The sequence below is a fragment of the Microplitis mediator genome, chromosome 11, assembly GCF_029852145.1.
Source record: "Microplitis mediator isolate UGA2020A chromosome 11, iyMicMedi2.1, whole genome shotgun sequence".
Classification (NCBI taxonomy): domain Eukaryota; kingdom Metazoa; phylum Arthropoda; class Insecta; order Hymenoptera; family Braconidae; genus Microplitis; species Microplitis mediator.
In genome coordinates, this window is record NC_079979.1 from 12,260,361 (window position 1) to 12,277,762 (window position 17,402).

The following is a 17,402-nucleotide window of genomic DNA, read 5'->3' on the forward strand; positions in this document are numbered from 1 at the left end:
ATGGGTTTTCGATAAAATAACTCCTTCAAAAGTTATTTAACGTTAAACTTGTGTTTGTTTTTAATTCTATAATATTTTTAATTCTATTTTTATTTTTATTGTTTTGGGCTATAAAATCGTTGAAATAAAAGATATTTGTTATTATCACTAGAGTACCGATGATCATTTATGTAGATTTCATGGCCTAAACAGAAAATCAAGGGAAAAAAAACATTGTTGTATGAGAAATAATAGAGGACTATCTCTGTGTATGAAAAGTGTCCGTCGAAATGCGTTAAATTAGTGTGGCGCCACAATCGCATCAGTGTAAATTTTAAAAACCACGCCAAAAGTTATTAGAGTAAGATAGAAAAATAAATAAGGAAAGAACAACTTCCGCTTCGTTTTGGCGCACTTTTTTGAAATAAGCATAAAGTAAGAAACAATGGTATATAATAAAAGTTTTGTGTATTATTTTTCAACGCTTAATTAGTCAATATTAAAAAAATAAATATATTTATAAGATTAGAAAATGGTATGTTCTGTTGGTAACGTCTTAATTGCTTCTTGTAGTACAGCTTCTGACTTTTTTGCACACTCAGACTTTGCCATAAATATTTTTTCTTTCAGTCTAATTTTCTGCAAAGATATAATAAAGAAGTTACAAATTTTGGAGTTCATTAATTAAATATTAATGAAATAAAATTTGCTATATTACGGAAATCATGAATATAGTCGAGACAATGTGACTGATTAACCTTGATGGTAGTGCAAAGGTAATCGTACTTCAAGCTTGTAATATACTATAAATAATATTAAAGTTCTATTACAATTATGTACCTGAAGATCATAACGTTTTTATTCCAACGAAACTAAAAAATTTATGTAATGTGACTGCTTTAGGGATAATTAGAGATAGCTGCGATTTTCTGATGATGTGCAAAACATTTCATGAATCTAGATCCAATAGATTTTCAACTTTTTACTTTCATTCCACGTAAAACGTTCCAATCTTCAGGTATACTTTAATTTAATATAAATAATCTAAAAAATACAGCACTACAGATATTCATTAATATGAGTTGATCAATGTTCTAGTAACATTGAAAATTGCCAATAGATAACTTATAATATCTAATTCTTACACTTGACTACTTCATTAACACAAGTAAACAAACAAAATTTTTATTATCATTTTATTAACGTGCAACTTGCATAGTACAAATTCAAAGTTTTGCTTTGATTCGTTGTAATGTGAATAAAAAAAGTTTCTTTATTCAATATGAAATTTTTTTCGTTGAAGAATCAAAGAAATATTCAAATTTAATATACAAATCTGGAGTATACTAGAATAAATGTACAATTACTATTCCAGCACAAATATTAATGAACAATTTTTATGTACAAATCAAACTTATTTTAACAAAAAGAATAATGGAAAATTAAAATATACAAATCTATTGAAAAACAAACTATCAGTAAATATTGAAGATGTAAATTTCATATGTGATTCCCATTAAAAAATTCAAAATTTAACGGAAACATGAATGTACTGTAAATTTTTTTATTTTTGTAAGTAATATTCATGTTCCAGAACTTCTCAATGGGTTTTCAATTAATTATATTTTTCTATAAAATTGGCAACCAAATTTTTATAAATACTGCTCATTTGGGGATCTCTCTTCGTAACATTCAATTTTTGATTAATTATATAACCGTTGAAAGAGTACAAATAGTATTAGTTTCCTGTTAAACAAACAAATAACATGGTTAAATTTTAAAGCCAAAATTGCAAAGAATTTTGGAAATAGTATAGCCTACACTAGTCACTTCAAATCGAAGGATTATAAAAATATCTGCATCAAATTTTTACTGTATTAGTTTTAAAACATTTCTTTCTGTAATGTTATCGAACAGTTTTTATTATCTATCTATTTCCTTCAATTTCAGTGACGAAGTGTCTTTGTATGTTGTTAATGTTAAAAATAGAAGACCAATACGGAATTGAATAAATTTTTCCCATAACCAATGTTTTCAGTTGATTTGGTATTGATAATACAGTCATCTTGATTAATGGTAAAAAAGAAATGATGTTTGAAGCCAAAAAAAAAATCGTAATTTACCAAACTTACCATTCTTTTAAGACGTTTGCATTGTTTAACAAGAGTTGCACGCCGTTTTTTAGCTGCTATTCTCCCCATATTAATAGCTGTTGAATTACAGTTCTGTAACCGATTTCGTAAAATTCGACACGATTTACATCTTGGATTAGGTTGATTTCTTTTATATGTGTCATCACCAACAATCACACCTTTACAAGTTTTCGAATATCTGAAAATTAATGTTATCGTTAAAATTAAATAATTATTAGTTTTTTTCTTGGCAACTCATACATTTTTTTATTTAAAAATTAACTAAACTTACTTGTTTTTGTCAATTTGAGTGCCAACGCATAATGGCCATCTTTCTACGGATTTCGAGTAATTAGAAATATTACTTAATGAAACAATTTTCTCGTTTAGAGGCAACTCTCCAAGCTTACGAAAAATAACCTGCAATTAGATAGTAATTAATTATTTTTATAAAAAAACCATATATATTTACTCGGACATTAATTGATACGTACAGTAACAGATGTATCCTCGTTTAAACGTAAATGGTTCTTGATCTGCCTAGTTGCAGGATCCATCCGCAAAAATTCGGGTTCATTGGGATTATTTAGAAACATCCAAAACGGTGGCAGCGATAAAACTGTAGGAAAATTATTCCTAAAATTTTTAGTTCTCCTTGGATGTAAAACTTATCGTACATTTTTATGTGCTCCTCTTTAAAATGAAGATGACAAATATAATCTGTTGATTTCAATTCAATGCCCAAAGAAGTTTTCCAATTTTTTAATCTTACCGGTGTCTGTGAATACATATAAACAAAAAATGTAAATTTGTTAGTCAACTAAAAAAATAATAAAGTGGACAATCGTTAATAAATATTTTGTAAAAAATTTTTTTACATACTGTTGGTTGGAAATAAGACAGAGACTGAGGCGAATCATTTTCATTATTTTTCAATTTACGTCCACTTGGACAACTTTTCACGACACAAATTTTGCCCATTATTGTTCTATTATTTTAAAAAGTTTTATAACTGTTCACTACAATATCACTTAACGTTTTCACAGTTCAAAAAAATTAAATCACTCTCCACGTTGGACTACGTTAATAGTTGAAGGTTTGTATACTGTACTGTTACTAACTACTTTAGTCAAGAAAAATAATAAATTTATTAACTCAGCACACTTCAATCCGTCTACAACTGCTACATTCATACCGTAAACTGCTGCTATGCGAGCGCCATTCTGGAAGATTTATGAACTGTTACTTACAGCTTTAGTGATTCGAGTGGAAAAATATCCGGTTATTAACCGGTAAGTTATTTGGCTATTTAACCGGTAAAATATTAACTTAAATGATTATATCTACTTGCGTCGAATGTGTATATAGTTTAGTATACTAAGTTTTAAAAGCAATATGGCGTACTGAATTTTTTTTTATTGAAAAAATTATTATAAAAAAATAAAAAATAAATTTTATTTTGTAAAAACTTGATAAACTTTAAGTGCAATTTAAAAAAAAATGTTTTTTGTTCTAATTTAATTATTGAAAACAAATATAAAAAAAAATTAAAAACGTTGGCTAACTTCAGTAAAATGAAAAAAAATTATTAATTGGATGCCGCAGATTCGAACCTGGGTCGATGAATCTCAAATTCTTCTGTTCGACCTACTTTGTTATAACAGAACTCTACAGAATGTCATATTTCTATACTAAAGCTGCATTTGACAAGATCCGCGAATAACCTTGATCAATGTTTCACTTTTATCATTCTTAACTATTTATTAACTCATTAATATTGAAAGATAAAAGATAATTGCTAATAATTTTTAGTCTACATTGTACACATCTTCAATCGCACATCAACGCCACCCTCGGAACAAAATTAACTACTTTGGTTATTTATCCGGTAAATAACCTTCTGAAAATGGGTAAAATAAGTAAAATATTTATTCTACCGGTAAATTCTCTTCCCTACTATTCATTGACAACCCTGATAGCCAAGTTGCCCGCAACTTGTCGACAATCTACTGCCGCAACCTGTCGCCAAGTTGGCCGCAAAAGTCAGCATTTCCATAAGTTGACGGAAACTTTCCGAACAACTTGTCGACAACTTTCAGCTCGTGTAACTGTTGCCGACAACTTGGCTAGAAGTTGCTCAGAAACTTGGTGACAGGTTGCGGCAGTAGATTGTCGCCAAGCTGCTGAGCAACTTGCAGCCAAGTTGTCGGCAACAGTTACACAAGCTGAAAGTTGTCGACAACTTGTCGTCAAGTTGGTCGCTACTCAGGTACTCCAACTTTCTGATCAGAAACTCTGGCTATCAGGGAACTTTACTCAATGACCCAGTCGATAAAAGAGCAAGCGTCGGTTATAAAGGAATGTCTGCAATCTACAAATTACCATACGGCGCTATGTTAATATTCTGAAATCATCTTAATGTTAGATAGAGATAAAATTTGAATATATTCATGTGTAAATTTACGCAAATAATAAAACTTTTACTTTAATTATAAACTTATGTTAAACATATAATTAACATACTAATTTTAAATGATGAAATTAATTAATAAAATTTAGAATCCATGTTTTATAGAAATACTCAGTGATTAATTTATTATAGATAATCAAATCTTGTAAATGTCTGTATTCATTAATAATTCAAATAATTTATTTTTCAATTACGTATAAATACAAAACACTTCAAAATAATTATATATTTTTATTTATTAATTAATGCGTTGATTGCGTACATTGTTCTGAATCTAAACCATTGCATCAAAACTTAATATATTATTATTATATTATATTATTTTATAATATAATAATAATAATAATAATAATAATAATAATTTTTTGTTAAAGGAATTACGGCTTTACTGGTCTTCTTTATTGACTTGTTAGATTAAATTCATCGTATTAATAAATACATGTGGACTAATATTTTTAGTACGCACTGTAATAAAATACATTTATCGAATAAAATCAAAGTCTTGAATTTACTATGTTTTAAAAAACGGTTTCGCCCCGAATATACTTGCTGGGCTCATCAGTAAAGTTGATGCAAGTATATTCTACTTTAGACCGTATAAATGATGTTAATTTTGAATAAATTAAAAATGAAAAATTAAAAAAATGAAAATTAAAAAAATTTTTTTTGGAAAAAAATGGAATGAAAAGTTAGAAAAAGATCATATTTTGTTTGACGAAGAATTTTCTATATGATGATGTCAAAGCAAGTATTCCAAATTTGCTGTCATATTTTCGAAAAATTCTATATGATTTATATAGCCATGTATTATTTTATTTTATGTGATTTTACTGAAACGACCAGGGTTTTTTTATTTTTTGTCAAAGGAATTACGGCTTTACTGGTCTTCTTTATTGACTTGTTAGATTAAATTCATCGTACATGGCTATATAAATCATATAGAATTTTTCGAAAATATGACAGCAAATTTGGAATACTTGCTTTAACATCATCATATAGAAAATTCTTCGTCAAACAAAATATGATCTTTTTCAAACTTTTCATTCCATTTTTTTCCAAAAAAAATTTTTTTAATTTTCATTTTTTTAATTTTTCATTTTTAATTTATTCAAAATTAACATCATTTATACGGTCTGAAGTAGAATATACTTGCATCAACTTTACTGATGAGCCCATCAAGTATATTCGGGGCGAAACCGTTTTTTAAAACATAGTAAATTCAAGATTTTGATTTTATTCGATAAATGTATTTTATTACAGTGCGTACTAAAAATATTAGTTCACATGTATTTATTAATACGATGAATTTAATCTAACAAGTCAATAAAGAAGACCAGTAAAGCCGTAATTCCTTTAACAAAAAATAAAAAAACCCTGGTCGTTTCAGTAAAATCACATAAAATAAAATAATAGTAATAATAATAATAATGATGATGATGATAATGATAGTAATTAATTTCAAGCTGTATCAAATTAAAAAACCACATAATTACATTGGCAGCAATAGGATGGCAGCAATAAATAAAATGAAAATTTTTAGATTAACGAAATCAATATTTATTAAATTTTTTATTTAATACTAAGTCATACAAATAACAATGAAAAAGTAAGAAACATTATAAATTAGTAATTTAAATAACGAAGATGATGATATGGTAGACATGGCTGTTGCATATGTTGATTTACAGAAATGTAGTACTGTAATGAACATTTTTCACGTGTGCATATCGTCATTTACAAATTACTTATTTATTCATCATTAAGTTAATGAATAAATCGTTTAAGAAAAAATTTTTTTAATTTTTTACGAAAAATAAAAAAAAAAAAGACTATAGATATTAAGGGCATTCTCAGACAGTGCCCCCCACTTTTTAAAAATATGCAATGACTTTCATCTGTCATAACCGTATTAAAATTTTATTAATCAATTAAAAAAAAATTTTAATTTTAATTGAAAAAAGGACAATGTAGTCGTAATTTCGTTGCGATATAGAATTTAGAAAAAATTACTTACAATTGATATCAATTGGGAGTTAAACGAAAATTGTTGAATAAATTTTAGCCAACCAAATTTAAAAATTCGAATTATAAAATTGACAGGACGATTTTACGGAAATTTATTTAACGAATTTTGTTTAACTCCTAATTGATATCAAGTGTGAATAATTTTTTTTAAAATATATATCGGCGAAATTACGACTACGTTGTCCTTTTTTCAATTAATGCTTTAATTTTTTTTTAATTAATTGATAAAAATTTGATACGCTTACAACAGTTGAAAGTCATTCCAAATTTTTAAAAAGTGGGGGGCACTGTCTGAGAATGGCCTTAAAATACTAGAAACTATAAAATTCCAAAAGAATTCGTTGTTTTGAACTTATAAACTTAAGACATTACAGAAATTAGACTAATTTTTTTTTTAATTAAAAATTAACAAAAGTTTTTTTATATTTTAATATCATTTTATTTTTTCTTGTACATTTATGTAAACAAATTTTTCGTTTAACTCCCAATTGATATCAATTGTAAGTAATTTTTTCTAAATTCTATATCGCAACGAAATTACGACTACATTGTCCTTTTTTCAATTAAAATTAAAATTTTTTTTTAATTGATTAATAAAATTTTAATACGGTTATGACAGATGAAAGTCATTGCATATTTTTAAAAAGTGGGGGGCACTGTCTGAGAATGCCCTTAATATCTATAGTCTTTTTTTTTTTTATTTTTCGTAAAAAATTAAAAAAATTTTTTCTTAAACGATTTATTCATTAACTTAATGATGAATAAATAAGTAATTTGTAAATGACGATATGCACACGTGAAAAATGTTCATTACAGTACTACATTTCTGTAAATCAACATATGCAACAGCCATGTCTACCATATCATCATCTTCGTTATTTAAATTACTAATTTATAATGTTTCTTACTTTTTCATTGTTATTTGTATGACTTAGTATTAAATAAAAAATTTAATAAATATTGATTTCGTTAATCTAAAAATTTTCATTTTATTTATTGCTGCCATCCTATTGCTGCCAATGTAATTATGTGGTTTTTTAATTTGATACAGCTTGAAATTAATTACTATCATTATCATCATCATTATTATTATTATTATTATTATTATTATTATTATTATTATTATTATTATTATTATTATTATTATTATTATTATTATTATTATTATTATTATTATTACTATTATTATTATTATTATTATTATTATATTATAAAATAATATAATATAATAATAATATATTAAGTTTTGATGCAATGGTTTAGATTCAGAACAATGTACGCAATCAACGCATTAATTAATAAATAAAAATATATAATTATTTTGAAGTGTTTTGTATTTATACGTAATTGAAAAATAAATTATTTGAATTATTAATGAATACAGACATTTACAAGATTTGATTATCTATAATAAATTAATCACTGAGTATTTCTATAAAACATGGATTCTAAATTTTATTAATTAATTTCATCATTTAAAATTAGTATGTTAATTATATGTTTAACATAAGTTTATAATTAAAGTAAAAGTTTTATTATTTGCGTAAATTTACACATGAATATATTCAAATTTTATCTCTATCTAACATTAAGATGATTTCAGAATATTAACATAGCGCCGTATGGTAATTTGTAGATTGCAGACATTCCTTTATAACCGACGCTTGCTCTTTTATCGACTGGGTCATTGAGTAAAGTTGTTATTGAATACAGTTGTTCCTGAGTAGAGAAAGAACTGAATAAAGTTACAGTCTAAAATGGTGACGACGGATCTAATTTTTGAATAAAGATGGCACTGAGCAGAGAAGTTTGGAGTAAAGTCGTCACACTGCCTACCCTCCATAGTCATGATTCATGATATTTACTGATGTGTGTCCGATGTGTCTGATGTGGAGCACACACATTTCGGTAAAAAAAATATCAGTGTCATAGTCATTTGTATGTTAATAATGTTATACATATATGTATATATATAACTAATAAATTAAAAGGAATAATAAATAATTATAAATGTTAAAATAAAAATTTTTGAATTTATTAATAATAATAAATAAAATAAATTGTTTAAAAAATTGTTATGTCAACCAGTTGGACTTGAATATTTGAATTGCTGTTGAAAACGGTTGAATAACCAACAAAAATTTTTTGAAACTGTAGAAATATAAGTGAAGAATAATTGGCAAGTTGTTGCAAAAATAAATAAACAAAGTAATGATGCAGTTTTACAAAGAAAAAATACTGTCACCTGGACAGTTAAAACGTTTATCAGAACATAAATACAGCTGCTCAAGTTCTAGTTTATTAGACAGTTATCTCCAACCCTGGTGGGACTGGTTAGTTAGTAAAGTGCCCCTTTGGCTAGCACCCAATCTTATAACAATTGTAGGACTTATTATAAATATTGCAACAACATTAATTCTTGTTTACTATAGTCCTGATGCCAAGGCTGAGGTATTTAATTGATTTCCTATTTATAATATAATTGATGATACTGAATTTAGCCATGATGCTGAAATCACCCGACGTCTAATGATTTTTGAATTTTTTCTAAAACAATAAATTATGAAAAAAAAAATACTTTTAAAAATTACACCTTTAGTTTTGTTAATTTTCTACATGTGCATATTTTTAGATTTTTTTTTTTTTAAATTAAATTGGAGAAAATAAAATTCGAAAATTGTTCATTGTCTGCTAACTATCGGATCATAATTTAGTTGACGTCTGATAATTTTTGGATTTTTCTAAAAAAAAAATATTTTAAAAAATTGCACCTTTAGTTTTTTTAATTTTAAACATGTGCATATTTTTGTTTATTTTTTTTTTAAATTAAATTGGAGAAAATAAATTCAAAAATTGTTAATTGTCTGCTAACTTCAGTATCATTATAATATTTAATGATACTATTTATTTATTTATAATAAATAATTATAGCCACCAAGATGGACATGCTTTTTATGTGCGCTGGGTTTATTTATTTATCAAAGTCTTGATTCGATAGACGGCAAACAAGCAAGAAGAACTGGTTCTTCTTCACCTCTTGGAGAACTTTTTGATCATGGATGTGATTCTGTATCTACTGGTAATTAATTTGTCATTTTAATTTCCGAGTTGATAAAATTCTATAAGTTTCAATTATGTAGGATTTCGAAATTTTTAAGTGTAGATTTTTTTTTAACTTTAAAAAATTTTTAAAAATAACGAGTTACATTTTGAGTTTAAATTTTCTTACAACTAATTTTAAAAAATTTATTTTCTATAGACCATTAGAAATTTATTATCATAAATTTACAATGTAAATTCGATTTTGAGGGCAAAGTTAATTGAATATTTTCTATATAAATAATGGAGTAATTATATTGCGCTTTATCTTAATTAAAAATACTTATGTCATCGCTAATTAGTTTTTTATTATTTTTATTGTACTGCGTGTTAAGGAATTGCCTTCAAGTAAATAGAAAAAAAAAACTTGTAATCCTACTCCATACGTAATGATAAGTTAGTTAAAGTAAATTAATTTTATCGATTGTATTGTTCAATTACTATATAAAGTTTATATTTATGTTGATAAATAATCACAGTATGCTGATTGTAATAAAGACAATAGAGAAATTCGATACAAATTTTATAAAATAATATTTAAATATTTTTATTTGTTCTAGTTTTTGTTGCATTATCAGCATGTATAGCAGTACAATTAGGAAATTATCCAAGTTGGATGTTTTTTCAATGTTTTTGTGCAATGACACTATTTTATTGTGCGCATTGGCAAAGTTATGTTTCAGGTAAATTTTAAAAAATAATTAATTCCATTAATTATTTTTTTATCATGTAGGGTCAGATCACCATTACCCAGCCCCTAACCAGTAGCCAGCTGGTCATATACTTTAACATTGGCTCAAAATATATATAGATATAATTTAACATGAGGTGGCTGGCTACTGGTTTGGAGCTGGATACTGGTGCTCTTACCCTACCTGGAGATCGGTACGTTTTTCCCGGAACGAAAATAAAAAAACGAAATGAAAGTAAAAAATTTAATAGATCTAAATTTCTGAAATGTTTCGCACGTCAGCCGAAAATTGCAGGCCACTCTTAACTACCCCTTAAATTTTCTTTAGAGTCAAATTACATAAATTTTTTTTTCATTTTCGTTGCGCGAAAAGCGTTCCGTTCTTCGTGTACATTTTTGATCCGCACGGAAAAAAATTTATCTTGAGTCACGAAATATTTTGGGGGACAAACGTTTTCGGGAACCAAGTCAAGATTTTTTTGAGCCAATAGAATTTGTCCTGATCAAAGAAAATTCGTCTTGGTCAGAGGAAATTTAAATTTTATCCGAGAAAATTACTATTTTTTTTTTTTTATTTACTGGTATTAAGATTTATTTTAATTTTTAATGACGTCCGTTATCAGACCTCAAAATTAATATGGATTTATTTTGTTTAATTAAAAAATTCAAATAATTGTAATTTAATAATAATAATATAGAAAAAAAAAAAAATATCACCCAGTAGCAGCCGGAAGGAACGAGTAGAATAAATTATAATAAATTTAGTTACTTCTTAGTTTATTTATCAGTTAAATTATTTGGGGTTTAATCAGCATAAATTAAATTTAGTCTTTTATTTAAATTTAAAAATCGCCATTATTATCAAACAATTCGATTGATTGTGCTTATATTTTAATTTGATCAAAGTATTTGTCTAAAGAGTACGTGTGCTAAATTGTCATTTCAATCCGCTGGCAATTACGGGAATTATCGCGATGAGGTTTCGCGAAATCATACGAGTACTCATTTACATAAATGATACTTTTAAATTTATTTAGAAAAAAATTTTTTAAAATTAATTGAATTTTTTTCAATCGGGAGTTGAACAAAATTTGTTAAACAAATTTCAGTTAAATCTTCATGTCAATTTTATAATTTGAATTTTCAAATTTCGTAGACTAAAATTTATTTACCAAATTTTTTTTTACTCCTAATTGATAACAACTGAAAGACTTTTTTTTTAAATTCTATATCGCAGCGAAATTTCCCTTTTTTCGATGAAGGTTTTAATTTTTCTTAATTAATTAAATTTTAACACGCTTATGACAGCTGAGTGATTAAAAATTTTTTAAAAGTGGGGTGTTTAAATAAATAAATTATAGGGGTAATTATAATTTTGAGTCAACTAATTTTGCAGTTAAAATTCTAGGGCCTGATGATAATATGGACTATTAAAATATTTGATAATTGGTAAATATTTTTGATTAATTTGAAATTATATTGAAACAGGTTCGTTGAGATTCGGAAAAATAGATGTTACTGAAGCTCAATTCACAATAATATCAATTCACTTGACTTCTGCGATATTTGGTCCGAAAATTTGGATGACTGAGGTTGTATTTATTTTATTTTAAAAACATTTATATTTATTATTTAGCTCGTATATTATTTGTCACTTTGAAAATTCAAATTTCTTAGAAAATCAAACGATAAATAATAATTTAAATAATTTTGAACGAAATGAAAAATAGAAAAAAGGCCGACAATGTACCAAGTGTATGAAATTTAATAGAGAAAAGTATTTTTTACAGATTCCCTATTTAACTGGTATACAATTAAAATATTTAATTGGTGGTGTAACAACCATTTGTGCGTTACCAAGTTTTTATTCAATGTTTTCCGTTATTTTTACGGGTGGAGTTGGGAAAAATGGGTCAACTGTTGCTGTAAGTCAACGTTGATAAAAAAAATTACATTTTATAAACTCAGTTTTAAACAAAAAAAAGAACAATTATAATTGATGGTTTATCATAAATGTTTGCTGTTGAGTATTAATTTTATTTCCTCTATTGACAGGGAAATAGCATGGCATGAAAAACAAAATCTATCAATTCCATTACAATATTCTCATAAAAAAATATTATACATTTATTTTCATTAAATTTATTTCATTACTAGACCCCCAGCCATTTCAATACTTAATATTTTTCTGAAAATTTCATACATCCATTAAGTATTTAAATATATATATAGATATGTATTAAACTGATTCAAAAAAATCGAGTATTGTTTTTTTTTCAAAAATTGTACGGAAAATTTTGTTTGAGATGACGAAAAAAAATACTGTCAAAGTTTTTGTTTTATTTCTCACAAAATTGCCGAAATTTTTGAAATTTCTTTACTTGCATTTAAAATTAATTTATTAAATTCTGCCAGAATACGATTTCTTGAAACAAACTGACATTTAAATACAAATAACTAAAGAACTTTCAGGAATTTTTAAAACTTTGTAAAAAATAAGTTGTAGGAAATGAAACGATCTACAAAAAATGTCTTATAGTATTTTACGATAAATCTGATAGTTTTCCCGGAAAAGTCAAATAATAATAAAATTTACTATGAATTAAACTTTGATCTCAAATATTTTTTGAAAAATTATAGATCTTTTTTATCAAACGTTCAATTTTCAACAGAAGTATCTATTGATTTTTCCGATACTCTGTTTCCCATGAGTGGAAAAATTCCAAGCTTTCAAAAAAACTTTTCCTCGTAATTTAAATGTAAAATCGAAAATCGCGATATGCCGGTTGTTGATTTTCATATTAAGAACTCAAATTTTCATAGTATTTTTTTTTCTTCGAACAAATTTTCCAAAAAAAAAATAGTCGATACTTTTGAATCAGTCTATTATATTTATAATATATATGTACTATATATTATATAAACATATATAATATATGTAAATATTGAAACATAATCAACTTGGTACCGTCGTTATTTTTTTTAATTTAACCAGGAATTGTCAAAGCGTATTGATACATTGATAATTATTATTTCTATTAATAGATAGCGTATAAATAATAGTAACAGACATTGATATTAAAACAGCGTATGAAAAAAATTTGTTTAGATCCTCGGCATTGGTACTATGTCACAATTGATATCAGGAATTTTTTATAGCGGATTCTTGTTTATCTTCATTGAGTTTATAAAATCATTTTCGTCCGGTGGGATCGGCAAAAATGGTTCAACAATAGCAGTAAGTTTATTCAAAAAAGCAGAGACAGAGAAAATATAAAAAAACTTCGCTATAGTCTACTAGTAATTGGCATATTTATTTATTTAATTACTATCTATTTAAAATTCTTCATTTTATGTTTGAAATAAATGTTAATGTAATGCTTCTATTTCTGGGTATGCTGCTGTATAAATTTAATAATAATAAACTTTGCTTCCCACCGGAATTTAATGAATTTAAAAATACTTAATATATTTTATATGTTTATTTAAATTTTCAGCTTAGTTGTAATTATTTAATAATTGTAATATAATAGTTTAAATAAATAATTATTTTTATGTTCAGTTGCCACTGGTTGGCATAGAGCTGAAGGTAGTTTCATTATGGTGCACTGTGGGAATTGCTATTTTACTTGCACAAAGCAGTTTATCTATTATTCTGGGTGGTGGTGTTGGAAAAAATGGTTCGACCGTCGCCGTAAGTCTTTAATTACAACGACAAAAAAAAAAGAAAACAAGAAAAGAGAGAGAAAGAAGCAAAAATTTATAAAAAAATTTCAAGCACTCAATGAAGAATTTTCATTAAAATTCTCAACTAAATTTTACTCTTCTATTTATTAATTTGAATTTTATAGCAAAACTTAATTATTAAAATTAATCACTTATACGCTACGACATTCCATCAGATTAAGCACAATAACGTCACCACAATTTGATCATTTATTAATCAGTAAATAACAACCAATTGAACAATAACTTGTGTTAAAAAAAAATATAAGTATTTGGCTGTGCTATTTAATTTAATTTGCTTATTTTTTTCTTTTTTCATTTCAGTTAAATCATTAAATATCATTACAATAAACATACATTGATTATGATAATTAATGCCTTGTTACTAATTAGAACTGAATGTACTGCACGCATTTGGACTTTTAATTATTAAATTTCCTATTTATAAATTTGAATAATTATATATTTATTAATCAAATTATTGTATTTTATCTAGGGAACATCGGTATTGTCGCCAATTATTCCCTTCAGTCTTGTCGTAGTACCTGCATATATTATTTATCGTAAAAGTGCACAACATGTTTATGAAAACCATCCAGCACTTTATATATTATCTTTTGGAATGGTCGCTGCCAAAGTTACTAATCGTTTAGTCGTAAGTACACCAATTCACACTGAAGTATTTTTTTTTCTTCTTAAATTTTAATGCAAGCTCGTGATAAAGAAAAAATTCAAATCTTTTCTGTACGAGGAATTTTTAAATTTGAAACTTGAGGACTTTTGTTTGAATTAAAAGTTAAAACACTTGTCGGTTTAATATTTTTTGCTTTTTCTAAAGAAGTATTTTTTTTTGTATAAAAAAAGTTGCAAAGGGCTCGTTCATAAATTTCTCATCCAAAATTTTACCTTTTTAGGACCTCCCCTTTACGCTATGTCACATTTTCTGCGATTCCTCCTATCAATATCTCCCTCCTCTCCCCCATTATGACAGAAATATATACATAGAAATATTTACATATTTACAAATATGAAATAAATGATTTTCTATCGTAACAAAAAAATAAATCAGATTGAAAAATTGGAATCGGTTCAAAAAAAGTTTTTAAGCTGTATCAGATACCGCAATAGCAGGAAAGGAATCCTGTTAGACAGACATCAAATCTATGAGTATACAGGACTATCTTTCTTAGCTGATAGAAGGAAATATCTAACATTGTGCTGTGGATTTAATATTATTCATGGGCATCTTGATGCCTCAGAGCTACTTGATATGTTGGGTTTTGCTGTGCCAAATATAAACCTGAGATCTAATAGGATAATAGAAATTCGTTTAGTGAGATCACGTTTTTTGACAGGCTCTCCACTGTACAAAATTCCCAAAATTATCAATGAAGATGCCACGGAAGTAAACGCTCTTCTAGCTGCAAAAAGAAAACTAGAAGAGCAATTTTAAACTAAGAATCCTGGGCATGGTTTTTGTTTTTGTTATTATTATTGTTATAGTTTTGTTGATTAATTATTCACACTTTATATTATTTCTGTTATTATTCCTATGTATAATTGACTCGACTCCCCTTGTCCGATAAGCGACACCTTCTCCCCTTATAAGTGCAGACGTATTTTATGAATGGCCTCAAAAAAGGAAACTTAAAATTACGAATTATTTGAAATTTTTTAAACTTTTTTCTATCCGCAAATTTTTAAAATTAATTTATTAATGAAATTAACAAAATTTTTAGGTTGCTCACATGACAAAAAATGAAATGGAATATTTAGACACAGCATTAATTGGTCCCTGTATGTTATTCCTTAACCAATATTTCAATTTCTTCTTTGATGAATATTACGTACTGTGGCTATGCTTCGTAAGTTATAATTAAATAATTTAATAAAAAAATAAATTAATTAAAATAAAAATGAATTTTTTTATTGTACAGATTTGGGTGACATTTGATTTTCTTAAATACAGTTCACAAGTTTGTCTTGAAATTTGTAATCATTTAAAAATAATGCTCTTCAGAATACCATATTCAAACGAACAATTAAATCTTGATAAAAATGGTACCACACGATTACAACGTTCTAAATCAACAAAAAAGTATCATTAATATATAAAGTTGAATTAATAATAATTATAAAATACAATATAATAACAAAAAAAAACTAGCAGGGAAGATAATTATTAAGAAATTAAATACTGATTAAATAAAATAAGAAAAAGATGAGAGATCTGTGATCGTACGTAACTGGTGCGTTTCTATATTAAAAAAAAAAAGTAATAATTAATATAATGAAAAAATCAAATCATTTATATGAGTCAGTAATTATTTTGGATTAAATAAACAGTTTTATACTTGTACGGATACTCATAAGTTTTTTGAACTAGGAATAAAAATAGTCATATAGACTATTATTATTATTAATTATTTATTTACATAACTCAATTTGATTGAATGAAATTTTTAAATTACAGATATTTCATTGTTAGATTTAAATTATTAATATTATTTAATTAATTTTTAATTATTTATAGAACTTTACAATTTTTATTTTTCATTATTTTTTTTTTTCTTTCAACTGCACAAGCGTATGAATTTATTTTTCGAAATTATTATGTTTTATTATTTGTTCACTATAAATACTCTTGTAAAAAAAAAAAAAAAAAAAAAAAAAAAAATATATTTGTATCTAATTTATTAAATAATAGAAATGAAATAAAGAATTCTAGTATCGAGTGGTCAAAATAAATTACTAAAATGTAATTTGAATAATTATAAAAAATATCTAACATATATATTTCATATCTATTATCGAAGTAAATTCAATAGACACGTTTAAAAATATTATGTACAAAATAAAAAATATTTTTTATTTGATTGGTTTATTTTTTTACTTAAAATTACCTTTCATCAGTGTGACGTTCCCGTTATATTTATGTTAATTATTTCGTGAAATTATTACATTATTTTTTATGTATGAGACTTTATCCGGAAGTTAACCGACGTCTAATAATTTTTGAATTTGTTTAGAAACGATAAATTATAAAAAATAAAATATTTTAAAAAATTTCACCTTTAGCTTTTTTAATTTTCTACATGTGTATATTTTTAGTTGATTTTTTTTGTAAGTGATTTTTTGAAAAAAAAAAAAATCCGAAAATTGCTGATTGTCTTTTAACTTCAGTCATTGAGACTTTGGTTGCTTTGTTAAGGAATAAAATTCGTAACTCAAAGCAGAATTCGTAACTCATCCACTCCGGGGTCTAAACGGATGACGGGGT

The 17,402-nt window shown here is 25.6% G+C and overlaps 2 protein-coding genes across 7 annotated transcripts; one reads left to right on the forward strand and one right to left on the reverse strand.

Moving 5' to 3' along the window:
- Window positions 1-138: 138 nt before the first annotated feature.
- Window positions 139-3,952, reverse strand: LOC130677837 (uncharacterized). Of its 2 annotated transcripts, XM_057484712.1 has the most exons (7): window positions 3,725-3,952; window positions 2,994-3,334; window positions 2,789-2,889; window positions 2,606-2,730; window positions 2,404-2,531; window positions 2,112-2,310; window positions 139-1,725 (listed from the first exon to the last, which is right to left on the reverse strand). In XM_057484712.1, the coding sequence occupies exons 4-7, from the start codon at window positions 2,705-2,707 to the stop codon at window positions 1,687-1,689; spliced, it is 468 nt and encodes a 155-aa protein (XP_057340695.1). In that variant the 5' UTR covers window positions 2,708-2,730; window positions 2,789-2,889; window positions 2,994-3,334; window positions 3,725-3,952; the 3' UTR covers window positions 139-1,686. The 2 variants fall into 2 exon arrangements, with proteins under 2 accessions (XP_057340695.1, XP_057340694.1); XM_057484711.1 differs by having other exon boundaries at window positions 141-1,725; window positions 2,606-2,889.
- Window positions 3,953-8,466: 4,514 nt separating this feature from the next.
- On the forward strand, window positions 8,467-16,727 carry LOC130677832 (choline/ethanolaminephosphotransferase 1). Of its 5 annotated transcripts, XM_057484707.1 has the most exons (10): window positions 8,467-9,057; window positions 9,538-9,685; window positions 10,266-10,388; window positions 11,885-11,988; window positions 12,187-12,321; window positions 13,506-13,634; window positions 13,959-14,090; window positions 14,619-14,777; window positions 15,862-15,987; window positions 16,060-16,727. In XM_057484707.1, the coding sequence occupies exons 1-10, from the start codon at window positions 8,818-8,820 to the stop codon at window positions 16,228-16,230; spliced, it is 1,467 nt and encodes a 488-aa protein (XP_057340690.1). In that variant the 5' UTR covers window positions 8,467-8,817; the 3' UTR covers window positions 16,231-16,727. The 5 variants fall into 5 exon arrangements, with proteins under 5 accessions (XP_057340690.1, XP_057340686.1, XP_057340687.1 ...); XM_057484703.1 differs by lacking the exon at window positions 12,187-12,321 and having other exon boundaries at window positions 8,469-9,057; window positions 16,060-16,726; XM_057484704.1 differs by lacking the exons at window positions 13,506-13,634; window positions 13,959-14,090 and having other exon boundaries at window positions 8,469-9,057; window positions 16,060-16,726.
- The last annotated feature ends 675 nt before the right edge of the window (window positions 16,728-17,402 follow it).